Source organism: Festucalex cinctus, chromosome 1 (genome assembly GCF_051991245.1).
Source record: "Festucalex cinctus isolate MCC-2025b chromosome 1, RoL_Fcin_1.0, whole genome shotgun sequence".
Lineage (NCBI taxonomy): Eukaryota > Metazoa > Chordata > Actinopteri > Syngnathiformes > Syngnathidae > Festucalex > Festucalex cinctus.
The window spans coordinates 11,485,769-11,501,698 of record NC_135411.1 but is presented as its reverse complement, the minus strand read 5'-3'; the positions used below and the strand labels follow the sequence as shown (position 1 = coordinate 11,501,698).

The 15,930-nt window shown below is 40.1% G+C and overlaps 3 protein-coding genes across 3 annotated transcripts; 1 reads left to right on the top strand and 2 right to left on the bottom strand.

The window, feature by feature from the left end:
• Positions 1–192: 192 nt before the first annotated feature.
• Positions 193–11,956, bottom strand: ralbp1 (ralA binding protein 1). The gene is made up of 10 exons (XM_077516222.1): positions 11,828–11,956; positions 9,533–9,824; positions 8,023–8,466; positions 5,160–5,509; positions 4,656–4,817; positions 3,678–3,809; positions 3,485–3,595; positions 2,397–2,518; positions 2,202–2,322; positions 193–2,107 (listed from the first exon to the last, which is right to left on the bottom strand). The coding sequence occupies exons 2-10, from the start codon at positions 9,780–9,782 to the stop codon at positions 1,763–1,765; spliced, it is 2,037 nt and encodes a 678-aa protein (XP_077372348.1). The 5' UTR covers positions 9,783–9,824; positions 11,828–11,956; the 3' UTR covers positions 193–1,762.
• Positions 11,957–12,125: 169 nt separating this feature from the next.
• On the bottom strand, positions 12,126–14,119 carry dnaaf6 (dynein axonemal assembly factor 6). The gene is made up of 6 exons (XM_077516274.1): positions 13,977–14,119; positions 13,819–13,885; positions 13,651–13,756; positions 13,426–13,522; positions 13,185–13,270; positions 12,126–12,986 (listed from the first exon to the last, which is right to left on the bottom strand). Exons 1-6 carry the CDS (start codon positions 14,070–14,072, stop codon positions 12,857–12,859), a joined length of 582 nt encoding a protein of 193 aa, XP_077372400.1. The 5' UTR covers positions 14,073–14,119; the 3' UTR covers positions 12,126–12,856.
• An 81-nt stretch (positions 14,120–14,200) lies between these two features.
• On the top strand, positions 14,201–15,206 carry LOC144015857 (MICOS complex subunit MIC26-like). The gene has a single exon (XM_077516263.1). It carries the CDS (start codon positions 14,402–14,404, stop codon positions 15,053–15,055), a length of 654 nt encoding a protein of 217 aa, XP_077372389.1. The 5' UTR covers positions 14,201–14,401; the 3' UTR covers positions 15,056–15,206.
• Positions 15,207–15,930: the final 724 nt, after the last annotated feature.

Below are 15,930 nucleotides of genomic sequence, written 5' to 3'. Positions count from 1 at the left end.
AATCGGTTCAGTAAGTCAATTTCATCCAACGTTTGTCTTATTTTGTATTTATTTCACATCAACATAATTAACTGCTGTCCTTTTGAGACGGAAGGAAGTGCACAACTATTGCACAAACTTTGGTAATGGTAGGTGGAAATGTTTTCAAGCATTTTTCTTTGGCCATGTTTGGATATAAATCAAGCAAGTCAATCGAAATGGATGCGTTCTTTATTCCTCACAGCAAATAAGTGTTTCAGTCACAGGGTTATTTTTTTAATAACACGTTGAATCATGAGATCATATGAGCATATGAGTCAATTAATGTGTATATAAAACAATTAACATGGGGGAAATTAAAATGGAAAATATGAAATGTCACACCCAAGCCTCCAACAAATAGCCAGAAGAAAACTGTAGAGTGTTAAAAAATATATATATATATGGCAAAATACATAAAAATCATCACAAAAACTCCAATGGAGATGATTGCACAGTAATATTCCTTCCAGCCATTTGTTACCTATGATATATATCTACATACTTTATTATATATTATGAGAAAACTTAATTTCAATACAGGTATAACATCAATTTAAATATTTAGAGCCACTTTATTTATTAGGTATTGTTTTATACAAAGAGCCTTGATGTTTAATCTGTCTTCATTTTGGCACAGTTTAAGTTGACGTAAATTTATGAAAATATATGACAATCTAACGATAAATCTGACAATCTCATTATTACGATGATTATATAGAAGTATTTGTGGGCTTCTTGGAATATGACCCACAGGCCATAGTTTTGAAACCAATTCAAACAAACCCTATCCATTCAAGGTATTGACAAGTGCTTTCTAAATATTTCATTATTTAGTCAATGTTGTAAGACGAATGACAAAGGAAATCTAAACAAATGTATTTGCCTCATCGACTCACCAGTCATACGATAGGAATCGAGTGCTTTGGAGATGTATAATTATTTAGTCACCATAAGATGAAGCAATGATGAAAGTAATTTTTTTCTCAGCTTGAAAATGAGTAAAGATGTCAAACATCACTAACCAGGTTAAGCAACAAACATCATCGACTCAAACATCCTTTCCAGCTCTGCAATTAATTAGTCAATTTTTATCCGCTGAAGCAGTTTGCAAAAAAGGTGTTTTTCTTTTGCTTCAAAGTAGCTACATTTACTACTAAGCAGGTCAAAAATCAATTTGCAACAAAACACATTGACTCACGCATCATATTAAAGGCCACAGCAAGGACTTTCCAGAATTGTAATTATTTGGTCAATGTCAACATAAGATGACGCAATGACGCACATACTACATTTATGTTGATTTTTTTTTTTTTTCTTTAAAGGGGAAGTCAACCAATTTTTTTGACAATATTATGTTCTATGCAGCCCCACTAGTCTAAATATGGCATTAGTGGAATGTGAATTACGCAGCAAAATCCAGCAGTTTTTATCCTATTTTGCCACTTGCTGTCGACTGAAAATTACATCAGTGTTGCTCAGGTCTCAGGTAACAACCAACCACAGCGCAGCTTCAGATAACAGGTGAGCTGTGATTGGTCGTTGCCTGAGCAACACTGATGTCATCTTCAGTTGACAGCAAGCGGCAAAATTGCCCCTAAGATGGATAAAAATGGCTGTATTTTGCTTCATAACTCATATTCCACACATGTAATATTAATCAGAATATGTGAAGAATTGTCAAGAAATGTTTAATGTTGACTTCCACTTTAAAGTAAGGGAACACCTTTCTTTCAACTTTGCCTCACATGTTGCCGTCCCGCTTGTCTTTGCTGGGCGACGGCTTGGGAGGATCCTTCGCTATCTTTCCGGCAGGCGCCGCAACAGAAACAGCGGCGTTGGCTGCGGCGATGGTTGCAGTACTGCTGCTGTTGCTATCGGCAACCTTGGCCTGCTCCTCGCCACCACCTCGTGCCTCCGGGCTGGGCTGCGTGGGTGCGGCTTGCTCGGCTGCCGCTGGCGGCGGCGCCGGCTGCGCGGCTAACTCGTGCTGCAGCTTGTGGCTCTGTAGCAGGCGCAGCTGGACGCGCAGTTCCAAGATGGCCTCCTGCTCCTCGTGGATGGCCTGGTTCAGGTGCGTGTTCTTGTTCTGTGACGCAAAGACGAAACAACTCGGGACTTGGCTGAAGCATCATGAGATTTTTTTTAGACATCTCACGGAATGACGGTACAAACTCGGTTACCTCCAGTTCCTCGTTTTGTTTCTGAAGGTCCTCCAGGATCATCTGCAGCTCCTCCTCATCCTCGCTTTCGCTCTCACTCTCAGATGAATACTCTTCGGTCTCGCTGCGGCCCTGCTGACGACTGGGGGGGCGATAGGAGTACTCTAGTTGGCATTATAGTACTCCAACGTGAGGAAATTACAGCCAGCATTTTACCTCTGGATGTCTGCGATCTCCGCCCGTAGCCTGTCGATCTCCTCCTTCTCTGCGGCAATTTGTCGGCGTAATACTTGCTCCAGTGAGATCAACTCCTCCTGCTCTGTCAGGATCTCATTTTCCTGACCAGATATGTGAATACATTTTATTCATCATAAACTTTTAAATTATAGATGAAAACATGTTTTTAGTGTATCATGTTAGTTGGTTGAATATTAGGGCACATTCATTTGAATATTGTATTTACTCATTAAAAAAAAAAATTGTTTGTAGTTTTATTGTAGAATTAAATTTTTTATGTATTATTCTATTCATTAAAGAAATTAGACGGATTGATTTATTTTATTAGTTTTTTTTTTTTTTATTGTTCATACAGTATGTGAAGACAGCATTAGGAAATTTGCCTATTCCAAAATAAAAATATCAGTAATAATTAGGCATCATCTTGTGGAATCCTGGTGTTATTATTATGTTAGGATTAAGTCATTGATGCCGGTTTTTCATCTGCGTTTGAGAAGTCTTCTTCTGTTACATCAATTTTGGCAATTCGCAGCAGGGCTCTGGCACTAGCCCCTGCAAATAGTGGGATTCACTAGTCTGTAGTATATAATATGTGTGAATTTTTATTTTAAATTGCAACAAATTACAAAATAATTTTTTTTTCATTTAGCAATTTCAGCATTCAGGAAATTGTCATAAAATTCTTATATTTATTCATTTTGTCAGCATTAAAAGATTTTTTTTTTTTTAAATAAATCTGTTATATATTTTTTTTTTATTATAAATTAATGCACAATTTATTTCGAATTTGTACTATGAATTAGCAAATGTTCTAAAGATAATTAACAATAACGTCACACTGATTATGTTTGAACATTTTTGAACACTATACATATTTGATATTTTGTAATGTATAGTAATATATATATTTATTTTAATTATCATAAATTATCATTCATTGTATTTATTTATTTTTGTGACTGTGACTAAATTGAATTAAAATCATTTTCTAAAAATCTCAAACATCATGTTTATTCATCCAGCAAGGGAAGAATTATGAGTTGGATGAAAGGTGGCTCGGCACTCACCTGTGCCAGTAAGAGGTTAACCACTTCCTCCTCATTCTCGGTCATCTCCTCTTTGGAAACGTCTTCCTTGGACAGGCTGGCGATCTCCTGGGCGATCTTAGTCTCGCACTCCTGAAGCGCCACAAAAATGAGTCACCATCGTGATGTCATGTCACCGTTGTTCAATTCAGGGGGGCGGTGGCATTTGACTTACTTGTCGCTTGGCCTCCCTCAGCTTACGCTTGAGAGCGGTGAGAATTCTCTGGACCTCCCAAAGACGCTCCTCTTTGGACAGATCCTTTACGCCGGCCTGTAGGTCCCTGTGCAGGCAGTTGAGCAGGAACTCCTGCAAAAAACAAACAAAAAAAAAACAAGAACTAAAACATGATTTAACCATTAAAAACAGGCTGTATTCAACACATCAGTTGTGAATAAAAATGAGCCAATATTTGATTCTGATGGTATTAAAATTAGAGCTCTAAAATGACTTTTTCCTCTATTGAACATAATTATTTTATATTTAAAACAAAGTATAGAATATTTACTACAGAAGAACTGTGTTGCCATGTTAAGCGGTTATTGAAACCTTGACTTCTTAAAACCACGGTATAAACTGTCAAACCAGTAAATTGACCCATGCCTAGTTGGCACGTGATGCTATCAAAACTGCAACAATAATGGAGGAGGGTCTCATGTAGTTAATTTTATGGTAAGGAGGCTGATTTTATCCAAGAGACTGTTGACAGCATGAAAATGGACGACAGCAGCAAAGTTGAGACTATAGAGTATAAGGTTAATTTGCTAAAGTTAAAGGAGACCAATAGCATTTCATTCAACAAGAGACTTAAAGGGATACTTAACTTATTTAGCCCATTATAGCAATAAAAAGTTAATATTTTGTCTATAATTAATTTGATACTTTCATTATTTTTCCACGTACAATTAGTACCTTTAAAAATACATTTTGCAACTTGCTGTCAACTGAAAATGACATCACAAGGGCTCAGGTAAGCAAACCAATCACAGCTCAGCTTGGGAATGACACATGACCAAACCTAGAGCTGTGATTGGTTACCTGATACATTTGAAATAGAAAGTATTTATAAGTTTTTGGGAGCAAATGAGTTAAATGGAGACTTGCATTCAAGGGCAGCAAAACAACACAACACACCACAAACATTTGTCTTCTCACCTGTCGCCTGATCTCCTCTTTGATGCTATCCTGGGTCTCAGGTAGTGCCGGCATGGTGGCCATGTTGGACCAGCGGAGCGGGCGCACCACCTGTCTTAGGACCACGTCGCCGAACAGATCCTTCACATGTGTGAAAAACATGTAGAGGACCCGGTTTCCGATCTGAAAGAATGGTGAGAGGTGTTTGTTGTTTGTTTACTAAAGCTAGATCAAGACACTGTTCAGACAAGTTGAAGTTAATTATTGGCTTTAATGTTCAACCGTACACACAAGCATTTTTTTTTTTTTAGATTTAATACTAAACAGGGTTCATTTCATTTTTTTATTTTAGCGTAAAATATGTTTTTTGGGTGTTTTTGTATGTCAAAATTGCATATTTAGTAAATTGGGAATAAGTAGAGCAGCCAAGGAGATGTCCCACATAGTAAGAAATGCACTTAAGTAGGCCGAAGCCTCAAAGACAGAGTAACCCATTTTCATAGCCATGTAAAAAGTGGCAAGGACCTGTATGGTGGGATTGAGAACGATGGAGATGTTCTGGATGTTCATCTTGGTGTCGGCCTCCTTGGCGATGACGTGATCCATGTGCGTGACCAGCCAGCCGAGCAGGAGGCGGCTCTCGGGCGGCGCTTCGGCCAGCAGCCGCTGGAACTCGCTCACCTTGTCGGCCTCCGCCTGCCGGCCGCACGCGTCCTCGAAGCGCTGCGCCAGGTCCCGGCCCAGCAGGTTGTCGGGCAGCTCGCGCAAGTACTGCTTGAGCAGGCTGGCCACGGTGTGAGGGTCGTACTCCTCCAGGCACGGGCACTCCTCGCGGTCGTATGCCGTCTTCAGCTCGTCCACCTTGGATTTCATACCTGAGAGAGCCACAGAAGACCATTTACAGTAGCTTTTTGTCATTGTTTTTTTGTTTGTTTATTCTCTCGGTCTGTCAGCTCTCAATGTAAATACTAGTAGGTACTATTGCTGTATTTTATTGCTTTTTGTTTCTCTCACTGTCTATTCTCTCTGAAACTACATACTAGCAGGCGCCTCGCTAAAAGCAACAACAGGTGGTGGGTCCGTCTAGCAACCTAATCAAATAAATTTTTTTTTTTTTTTATACCTTTCATACATTCAAATGCAACTCAAAATGCTGAACAATTAAAACATCCATAATACAATAAAAAGAACCCCCCCCATATCCCCATGATCGTGCCCACAGACACACACGCAAACCACAACATGGCGGGGCACAGAAGAACCCTGTGAGGAAAGGCCCCCAGGAGGAGTTCATCCACACTGAGAACCAAGCAGAGCTTCATCAGGCGTATGGGACTATTTAAATGAAACCAGTACCACGGTCACTTCAAAATGATGCAAATCCATCCTCAAATCTAACAAGTGCTACGGACACTAGGCGTGTGCTCGAAAAATCGAAACAGCAATATATCATTGCGGGCCTCATTACAATACACGTATCGATACGCAGGTATCGGAATCAATATTGCTCATTCATTTTAAATAGGCAGTTAAAGAAGCGTTGCTTGCGCATCAACATCAGCCTCTTTGGAGTTGTGCTCATGTACGAGTAGGCATGGGGGGACTAACATTTCCTCATGCCTCTATCCCACAGACACATCCTGACATGTTCCTTTACCGAAACGATTTTTTGCTCACCCCGAACACGTCACACTGAAGTGAAGATTGAAGCTATAGAAGTGCAGTCACAGTCAAAAAGTCAGGGCTCCTTGTACTCATCTGAGCACTGATGGAGCATACATGATGTACTGTAGAAAAATCTTCAACATTTTAAACTCTGCATCTGCAATCCACCTTTGAAGATAATCAAACAGCAATTTCCTCCCTGGATAGAGCATTTTTTTCAAGGTATAATATATATATATATATATATATATATATATATATATATATATATATATTAGGGGTGTGAATTGCCTAGTACCTGACGATTCGATTCGTATCACGATTCACAGGTCACGATTCGATTCGATACCGATTAATCCCGATACGAATGTATAAGTCGATTGTTGCGATTTTTTTCATTCAAATTTAGAAAATACTAATCAGTAAGCTTGTAGAGTGTAAGATTTATATGAAAATGTATTATTTATTTATCTGAAATTTCAGTCTTATAGAGGTTGTAATCTGTTTCATGTTTGAACAGCATTAAAATAAAATATTAAGGCTTAATGTTCCTTTCATATAACATTCTTCCATGCTCAAGGTGTGAATCCTAAAAAAAAATAAATAAAAAAATAAAAATCGATTCTGCCGATTATTGAATCGATTCGAGAATCGCGCGATGTAGTATCGCGATATATCGCCGAATCTATTTTTTTAACACCCCTAATATATATATATATATATATATATATATAAATATATATAAGTGCAATTTCTGGAGAAATTGTGTGGGGATGCTAAAAGCATGAATACTTGTGAAGTAAATTGAAAGATAAATTATGTTAAAATTACAAATTAATTGAAGTTGAATGATAAATGAATAAAAAGCAAACTTTAACTGCAATCTAGTGAAGGTGGGATTCAAAGCTTCGCCTCCTGTTTACCGGTCAACACTGAACTGTACTACTGTGACACTGTATGTACGGTAATTGTAATTTCAGCATTCCCACAAATATCAGATTTATCATACATAAATGTTTTGGTCTTATACAGTAGGTTTGGCTTATGTGAAAATAAAGGCAAATGAACCATGTATATAAAATTAACTACTTCAAATTTGTTTGAAAGTTGTCAGCTTTGAATTATTTAACCCTCCTGTGATCTTTTTTAATTATAGAACTAAACCACATAGCGAACCTCCAGTTGTGTTGCGTAAATTTATTTTAGACTTCTGTCCCCTCCAAAAACCAAAGACCGGAAAGTGTTGTGGTTGCTTTGATCTGTTTTGAATTGCTTTTTGGTCCCTAGTTTTTCTTTGTCAATCCCCTTCCAAAACAACAAAATAGGTCTTGATGCAGTCATTTGCTCTGACTGACTGTTCGCTCTCTTCTGTCTGTCTCCTCTCAAACTAAGTACTAGTATATGTCCTTGCTACTGTTGTCCAGTTGTTGCTTTTTGTTCCCTCTTTTAACTCTTTCTATCCCACGTCAAAGCCTTTTCTGTCCTCTGCCGGCGCTTTTATCGGTCTGTCTCTTCTCAAATGACATACTGGCACATGCTTTGTTGCTTCTTGTAGTCTTCCCCCTCTCGGTCTGTCACCTCTAAAACTAAGAAAGTCTTCTTAAGTTCTTATCACTGTTCATTTTCTCTATTGGTCCCTTTTGAAAACCCATCTTAGCAAGTGTTGTTTGTTCTCTCTGGCCGTCCCCTCTTACAAACATACCGACAGGTCTTATTATCATACCTGAGACGCGATAGATGCCCTCACACTTCATGCCGTAGTTCTCGATGTAGTCCACACACTCCCTGAAGATTGCGGGCAGCTGGATGCCATCATACAGCGCAGTCCGCTTCACCGCCTCCGCAAGTGGGGCACCAAAGATGGGCCTGAAGGTGGGCATTTCTGCAGGCAATGTCTCCACCTCACCAGCAGGGGCAGAAACGGCGGTGGGCTTCTTCTTCTTCTTCTTCTCCTTCCATTGTTTGACTACATCGGCGGCCGTCAAGTCTTTGGACTTCTTGTCTTTGCCTTCCTTGGGGCCCTTCTCCTTCACCTTGAAGTCCTTCTCCTTCTTCTTGGAGAAGCTGGGCTTCTTGAATACGTGAATGCCCTTGGAGCGTTTCATCTTGGACGGGCTCTCGGCTTCGTCTGCCGAGCTGTCCTCCTGGAAGGCGGCATATCCTTCCGCTGGGTCGAGAGCGGCAGAGAGGGAGAGAGAAAGAGAGAGGGAGAGACACAGTACGGGTTAGTTCTTCTACATGAGAAACAGGAAGGGAGGGGGGGAGAAAAAGGGGGGCGCTTGGGAAAAAAAAAAAAAAAAAAAAAAAAAAAAAAAGAGGTCAGCCACTAATGTAGCACAACTCCCTTGTGCCTTAACCTCCCTAACTTTAAATCATTTATAGTCTTAAAAAAAGACAGAGTTTTCATTTATATGCCATCAGCTTTTGAAAACAAAAGGTTGATGAGTGGGAGGGAGTGTCCCCAAACTGTCCGTCACCTTCCGCTCTCGGTCGCCAGAGCTAAAAACAAACGAGCACTCGCTTGACGTTGCCGTAGTAACCCTGTCGAAAACCGCGTACAACTTTGCCCAAGTGGCAAAGAGGATGTTGCATCATAGGAAAATGTGAATATAAATAGCATAAACTATGCATAAAAAAAAGAAAATATGTGCATAGTTAATAATATATAAAAATATTCCACTAATTATGGAAAAGTCAGATGGAACCATATTTGATAATTGCATGTACACAACATCTTCACACAAAGGCTTATCACAGCCACCCACCCACCCACCCTCCAAATTAAATGGAAAAAAAAACTTTAATGTATCACAATAATTGTATAATATATGTTTAATAATACATCAGATTATTTCAATAATTATTCACATTTATTATTAGAGGCTCTTTAAAGAGCAAGGCACCATATTTGGTAACTGAAGACAAAATGGACACCACCTGGCAACAGAATCAGAACTAATCATTTGAAAAAGTTATGGACAAATATAATGGAAGACATGCATTTCAAACAGATACAGTATTACTACAAAACAAGTAGGATAACCTTAGAACAGGAAACAGAACCATCAATACCTACAAAATGGCACGAGGGGACACTATCATTCAACAAAAACGTTCCTGATTCCTCTCCATATATGTCAGGGATTTGTTTTACTTTTATTTATTTATTTATTTATTTATATATTTATTTTTAGTAATACGGGTTTTTTTTTTTAACAAGAATTGCCACTTACTGCGCTTTTCCTTCTTCTTAAACTTGTTCTTCTTCTTGCTGTGCTCTTTGTCGTCATCCGACACATATGCGTCGGGCGCCTCATGGTGGAGGCCGTCGTGTGGCGGCGATGGATCACCGGTGCGGTACAACCCGGGAAACTTGGTGGGGCTGATCTCCTCGGAGCTGGGGGTGCGCGCCACGCCGCCCGGGTGCTCGGCCCGCCGCTGCTCGGCGGGGCTGCTGCTGGGTGGCAGGAAGCACTCGGTCATGATGGCTGGGCCACACCGATCATGCTCTTGCCGCCTTCATGCCTGTGAAACAATCATCCGTAAGTCCTTTAAGGATAGCGATGGGCAACTAGGGTTGCAGCAATCAAAAATGTTATAATAGATTTAGGTTATTCTACAAATTATCCCATCTACTAACAGAATAATTAGATAAAAAAATATTTTGCATTATTAAACGCAATAACATGCATATGGGAAGTGCAGGTATTTTTGTCCACTTGGGGTCACCATCCTCACCTTCTGTAGTAGTATCTGTGAGCTTGAGTGTGTGTGAGTTTAAAAGGCACAGCCTGGTGAGTGACATGGGTGTCAGGAAATTAGAATGTTGAATTGGGTGGTTGCTATATATGGCTAACATAATAGCGAGTGTGGATAACAAGTGATTGGCTTGTGTCTCGGGAGCTCATGAATGAATGTGCTCATTATATATTTTATTTTATTTTATTTTTTTATGATTAGAGCTTTACTGAATTTAATTTCATTTTTAAACAAAAACACCAAAGCACACGTCATAGAAAGAGACAGTACATATATTTGCTTTCTTAATGTTTCTTGCATAAAGTGATTGAAAGTACACTGTAATTAATTATGCACAGTAATTTCTAGTTATGCCGTAAACAAAATAAAATCCACCTTAATTATTTTAGGATTACGTCTTTATTCTTGTAAGATTTTTTTTGTAACAGTTTTACTTGAAATTTTTGACACTTAACTCTCAAAAACTAATTATTTAAAAACACACACACACACACATTTTGGTCAGTAATACTGTACAGCTTTTCATTTGTGCATGATTACAACTAATCCAACTTCATTCTTAATTATATATATATATATATATATACACACACATTTCCTTTTCTTGACCGCTTATTCCTCACAAGGGTCGTGGGGGGTGCTCAGTAGGCGGGGGACACCCTGGGCTGGTTGCCAGCCAATCACAGGGCACACAGAGACGAACAACCATCCACACTCACAAGCACACCTAGGGACAATTCGGAGCGCCCAATTAACCTGCCATGCATGTCTTTGGAATGTGGGAGGAGACCGGAGTACCCGGAGAAGACCCACGCGGGCACGGGGAGAACATGCAAACTCCACCCAGCAAGGCCGGAGCCTGGACTCGAACCGGAGTCCTCAGAACTGGGAGGCGGATGTGCTTCATTCTCCATTTTTTATATTATATTATATTATATTATATTATATTATATAAACAGCCTCTCCACCCTAAAATAATGTCTTGTAAAAGTATAGTGGTAGTTTATTTACACAAACTACTTTTTCTCTTCATATCATTTTTTTTCATATGCAAAAATAAAACCCAATAACAGAGCATCAATAAATCACCAGTTTGGAGATTATGTGAATGAAGTTTGAACATTTAAATAACCTCGTCACTGGAATTCAAAAATGTCTTGACAGTCTTGATTTTTCAGTACTGAATTTGTATTTTGTACAATACTACACTCAAATCTATGGCGTCATTTTGTAATAAGTTTAATACTGCTTTGACATATTAAGACTAAATTAAACACCTTATTTACACTCGTGCAATCTGTTTTAACCAGATCAAAACAGAAAAAAAAAACTGAGATCAAACGTATGTGAGCGTATGTGAGTGAATATTTACGAACCATTCATTACAGGTGAAATGGCTACATATTAAAATGCAGTTGTAATCAAGTAGTCACTTTAAGTACAGTGAGCTAATCCTTCACTGTACGTCTCTCTTTAACTATTAAAGGCCACCGGCTTATCAAGCAATGTTTTTGTTTTTTTTGTTTTTTTGCAGGTTCACCTTACGATATAAGCGAACATAAGCAGGACATTGTCAGGAAAAGTGTTTAAAAAATGAACAAGCAACGATGTGAATGGAGGGGCCCGTGTGTGCTAACGATACTCCAGCTTTGCGAGCCGACAAGCACGCTTGTTAGTTTCACTCGCCTTTTAAATTAAAACAGACGTTCTACAAAGTTTTATTTATAACGCTACACTGACGAGTGAAGTATATTAAAAATATACTTTACCAAGTGCGGTCTATTCAACAGCGATGCAGTTTCCGCCTATGCTGAGCACTAGTGATGTTCTAAATAAAGCCATCTGCGCCTGCGCAGTGGAACAGGTGCATGCCGGGAAAGAGCTTGAGCGGAAGTGAAGCAAGCGAACTTCAAATTAAATAAAATCTTTTTCTTTTAATAATACGTACTGTACTACGTAGTAGTAATTACATATACATACCTATGTAAAAGTTATGCGAAGAGCTTTTTTTTAAAAAAATAAATAAATAAATCTTTATCATTTTATTACAGATATTTGTCCACCAGGTGGCTCTAAAACGCTTATACATTTTATTAGGTATTTTGTAGTCTACAAAGTAAGCCGTAAAGCAGGCATTGGGTATTGAGTAACAAATTGACAAGTATCATGAATAATAGCAAACAATTTGAGTCAACAACAAAGATAGTGGGTTAAAGAGGAGTATTGGAAGGCAGAAAAAAAGGCAACAAGTCGAAACAAGTGAGTCTGAGCCAGGGAGGAAGAAGGAATGAGGGGAGAACGGGAACAGAGGAAAGGGAAGGCAGGAAAGAGATCATAAAGGATGGAGAAAAGTCGGTTTCAGTGAAGGATGGATTATGAATAAATGATGCAAGAATAAAAAGCAACCGAGGGAAGGAAGGAAAATGGTCAGGATGAGAAAAATATGCCAAACATACACATACACATACACATATAATACAAATGTTAAAAATGTGTATAGTAGGCCTACCTACATTTCGCCTTACCAAATATAAATGTTCTCCTTAAAACATCAATGAGTACTATTATGTCTGAGAGAAACACAGACATTGAAATGGAAAGTATGAAAGCACTATAATTGCAATTTAGAACTGAGCCACAAAAAAAAGCATGTCAGAGATCCAAAATGGATCATGATGACCATTTTTCATTCATTATACTGTGTAGTGGATCAATGTGCATAGTCTACATTAGTTGGCAGTCACATCGTTCAGCGGCATCCAATCCAGTCAGGGTGTGAACTTGCGTTCTGTCGAGTTTCACTGCATGTTGATGTCGTCCAGTGGTCGATTCATCACCAGTGTCACCTCTAGTTCCTCACGTTCGCTAAAAAACTGAGCCTTGCCCTCCTGGTGGTGGACCGGGTGCGGGAGGTGAAGGGCCAGTCTACTGTAAGACACAAGACGTGCAGGTTAACCAGAAAACCAAACCTATAAAGCTACGTTTGCAATATCTTGCCAGTCAGTGGTCACACCAGCCTGGCTGGCTTTGGAGCTCTAACAAAAGGACTGTTACTATATAGTTGGATAGAAGAGTGTAGTGAGAGTTATATAAGTAATAAAAGGTCATATGGATAATTTTTCTTACTATTTTGGTGTCCGAAGGTCAAGGAATTTTTCTTTCACGTCCAGAGTTACATCCGACGCTTTGCTGTCAGGGAGTTTGATTTTCACCTGATTGTAGAAATATACACAATCAACAGTCATGAATGACTTTTATTTTCTGAAATATGCAGATAAAAGTGTTATGTGGTTGTGGAATTTCCCACTTGACACTCCAAAGTCCCAATTGTAAGCTATATGCTAATTAAATGTAACTTATGTATTACCAGCATTGCTTCACAGCACATGGAGGAAGGGTCCTTTCTACTCAAGCCCAAAAAGAGATCCTCTGTGCCTACACTTTGTTTGAGAATGATTTCATATCTGTACACAACCATAGTGGGAGGGGGGAATCATGTTTAGTTAATGGCTAGTGCAACCTCCAAACAGGACATGTTTAATTTAGCAGTAAAACATGAATGCTGTATCAATGCGTTGCTGTGTGGACATACTCAGGCTGAGGCCGGGGGTCAGTGACATCATCATACTGTGGGCCCTCTGCCACCTCTTCTTCGCTCCATACGTCTTTGCTGTTGACCTTTGTGTATGCCGATGACTCTAAAATGCACATACAAATTATTACTATAAGTATGTTTCTTTCTTAATGAGAAGTAAGTTACCTTCCTTCTCTTTTTTTGCTGGGGGGCCTATATGACCTGGGCCCATGCTGGAATAAGGAGACACAACCTGGAGAGATTTTGAGAAAAATGACAGTCGGCATTAAAAAAAAAAAAAAAGATAAAAAAAAAAAAACACTGACATGGCAAAATATACTCACTTCATAATCTTCATCATTTTCCTCTTCTTGCTGAGAGGAAAGCAAGGCAGATAGCGCCTTAAGGTTCTGAACAGATGAAACGTCAAGGTATTCCATTTCTTTTTCTCGAAAGAATTAGCTCTACTATAATGACTATTCCACCAACTTGCACTGTTGTATCCTCGATACGTCGTTGGTGCCATGGTAACCGATGACATCACGGGAACAACCGCTAGAAAAACGTCAACTCGTAACGTGACGTTTAAAGCGACACTGCATTCAACGGTCGAGAGGGAACATTCGTGTTGCAACACCAAATATTTGTAATTTCTAAAGTAATTTAACTGATTTATGAAGGTACGGATTTCTGGACGAAAATCACATTACAAAAAATGAATAAGGATTTGTCTGTTAATGTTCACTAATATTTTTGCAAGTGAGGAAGAATGTCCCTCGTGAGTCGCCGTATTGTCCACGCATGGCTACTCAGGATCATGTTGAAGGTGACAGGTAGACTCATGGCCGGAGCATTCACCTTGTGGCCGGCCACAGTCTACGCTGGGGCGGGTGACGGAAAGAAGCCCACGCCCGCAAAGCCTTTGCTGAACTGGGAGGACCTATCGCTGTACGCCGCGCCGCTACCAGAGAAAGCCGCGTCCGAGCAACCCAAAGCCGGTGGACTAGAGCAGCGTATCGCCACCCTGCGGAAACTCGCGGAGCCGTACGCTGCACAGTGTCGGACCACCTACGGTCACATCGAACCCAAACTCCAAAGCGTGTTGGGTCTGTGGGGCGACACTTGGGCGTTCCTCAAAAACCCACCGGGGGACTTCTACGCGAAAGCCGGTATCATTGCCAGTACCGGTTTACTGGGGCTACTTCTAGCCAGACGCTCGCGGGTGAAGAGGGTCATCTACCCGGCGGGCTTGATGGCCACCAGCGCCTCACTCTACTACCCGGATCGTGCGGTGACCATCGCCATGTTCGCCGGGGACACCCTCTACGAGGGGGCGGTGAACTGCTACGCCGCCATGGAGAAGATCATTCAGCCGCAAAGCAAGAATGTCGAGGCAAGTGCCGACTCTGAGGGGAAGCGTTGAGGATCGCCCAAAGCAGGACGACGCCAGCAGCTGAAGACAACTGGGTGCTTTTGTTCATGCCTACTTTTTGTACCAATATAACTCAGGCTGGACAATTAGAATGTATATTTATGTAGAGAATTCATAAATAAACATTAAAAGTCTCTCTAGACTTCCCAGCAGTGTTACTCAACATTCTATTATATTCGTGGTTGATGGGACACCGTCTCAAATGCCAAAACAGCACAGCAAATCAAAAATTAACACAGACGATTCGACGAAAAGGTAATCACAAACACAAATGGAGGAAAAAACAAAACAAAAAGGTAATTGCAAAACATTAAAAAAACACAAACTACGAAACAAAAAGAAATCGCAAACACAAATCAAAAAACACAAACACAAAATACGAAGCAAAAACAACAAAAATAAATCACAATTACAAATAATAATTAAAAAAAAAAAAAAAAAAAAAAAAACCGGAACAACTCAACAGCTCCAAGCACTGATGGCTGCGTTCCAACACTCGCCCCCCAACCGGAAAAAGCGGAGCACGCAGGGCATCTCAGCTCTCTGAAATGCTTCATGAAAGACACACTACACACTCGCACCTGTCAACGGGAACCGGAAACCGAGGGGCACAAAGGCGGAAGCGCAAGAACTGGGACGCGGCCAATACGTTGCAAACAGGGAACGGAAACAAAGCAGATGTGTGAAATCCAGGAAGTAGCAAGTCCCGCCTCCTTCGTGGCATATTGACCCCTTCAAAGTTTGTAAACGATGTGACGCAATTTAAAGGGCGGGGCTTAGCTGGAGTCAAAAACACCTCAGCGGCGTGTGGTTCTAACACCGGTCAGCATATTTTCACAGGAAGTTCACGTCGGAAAGGACGCGGA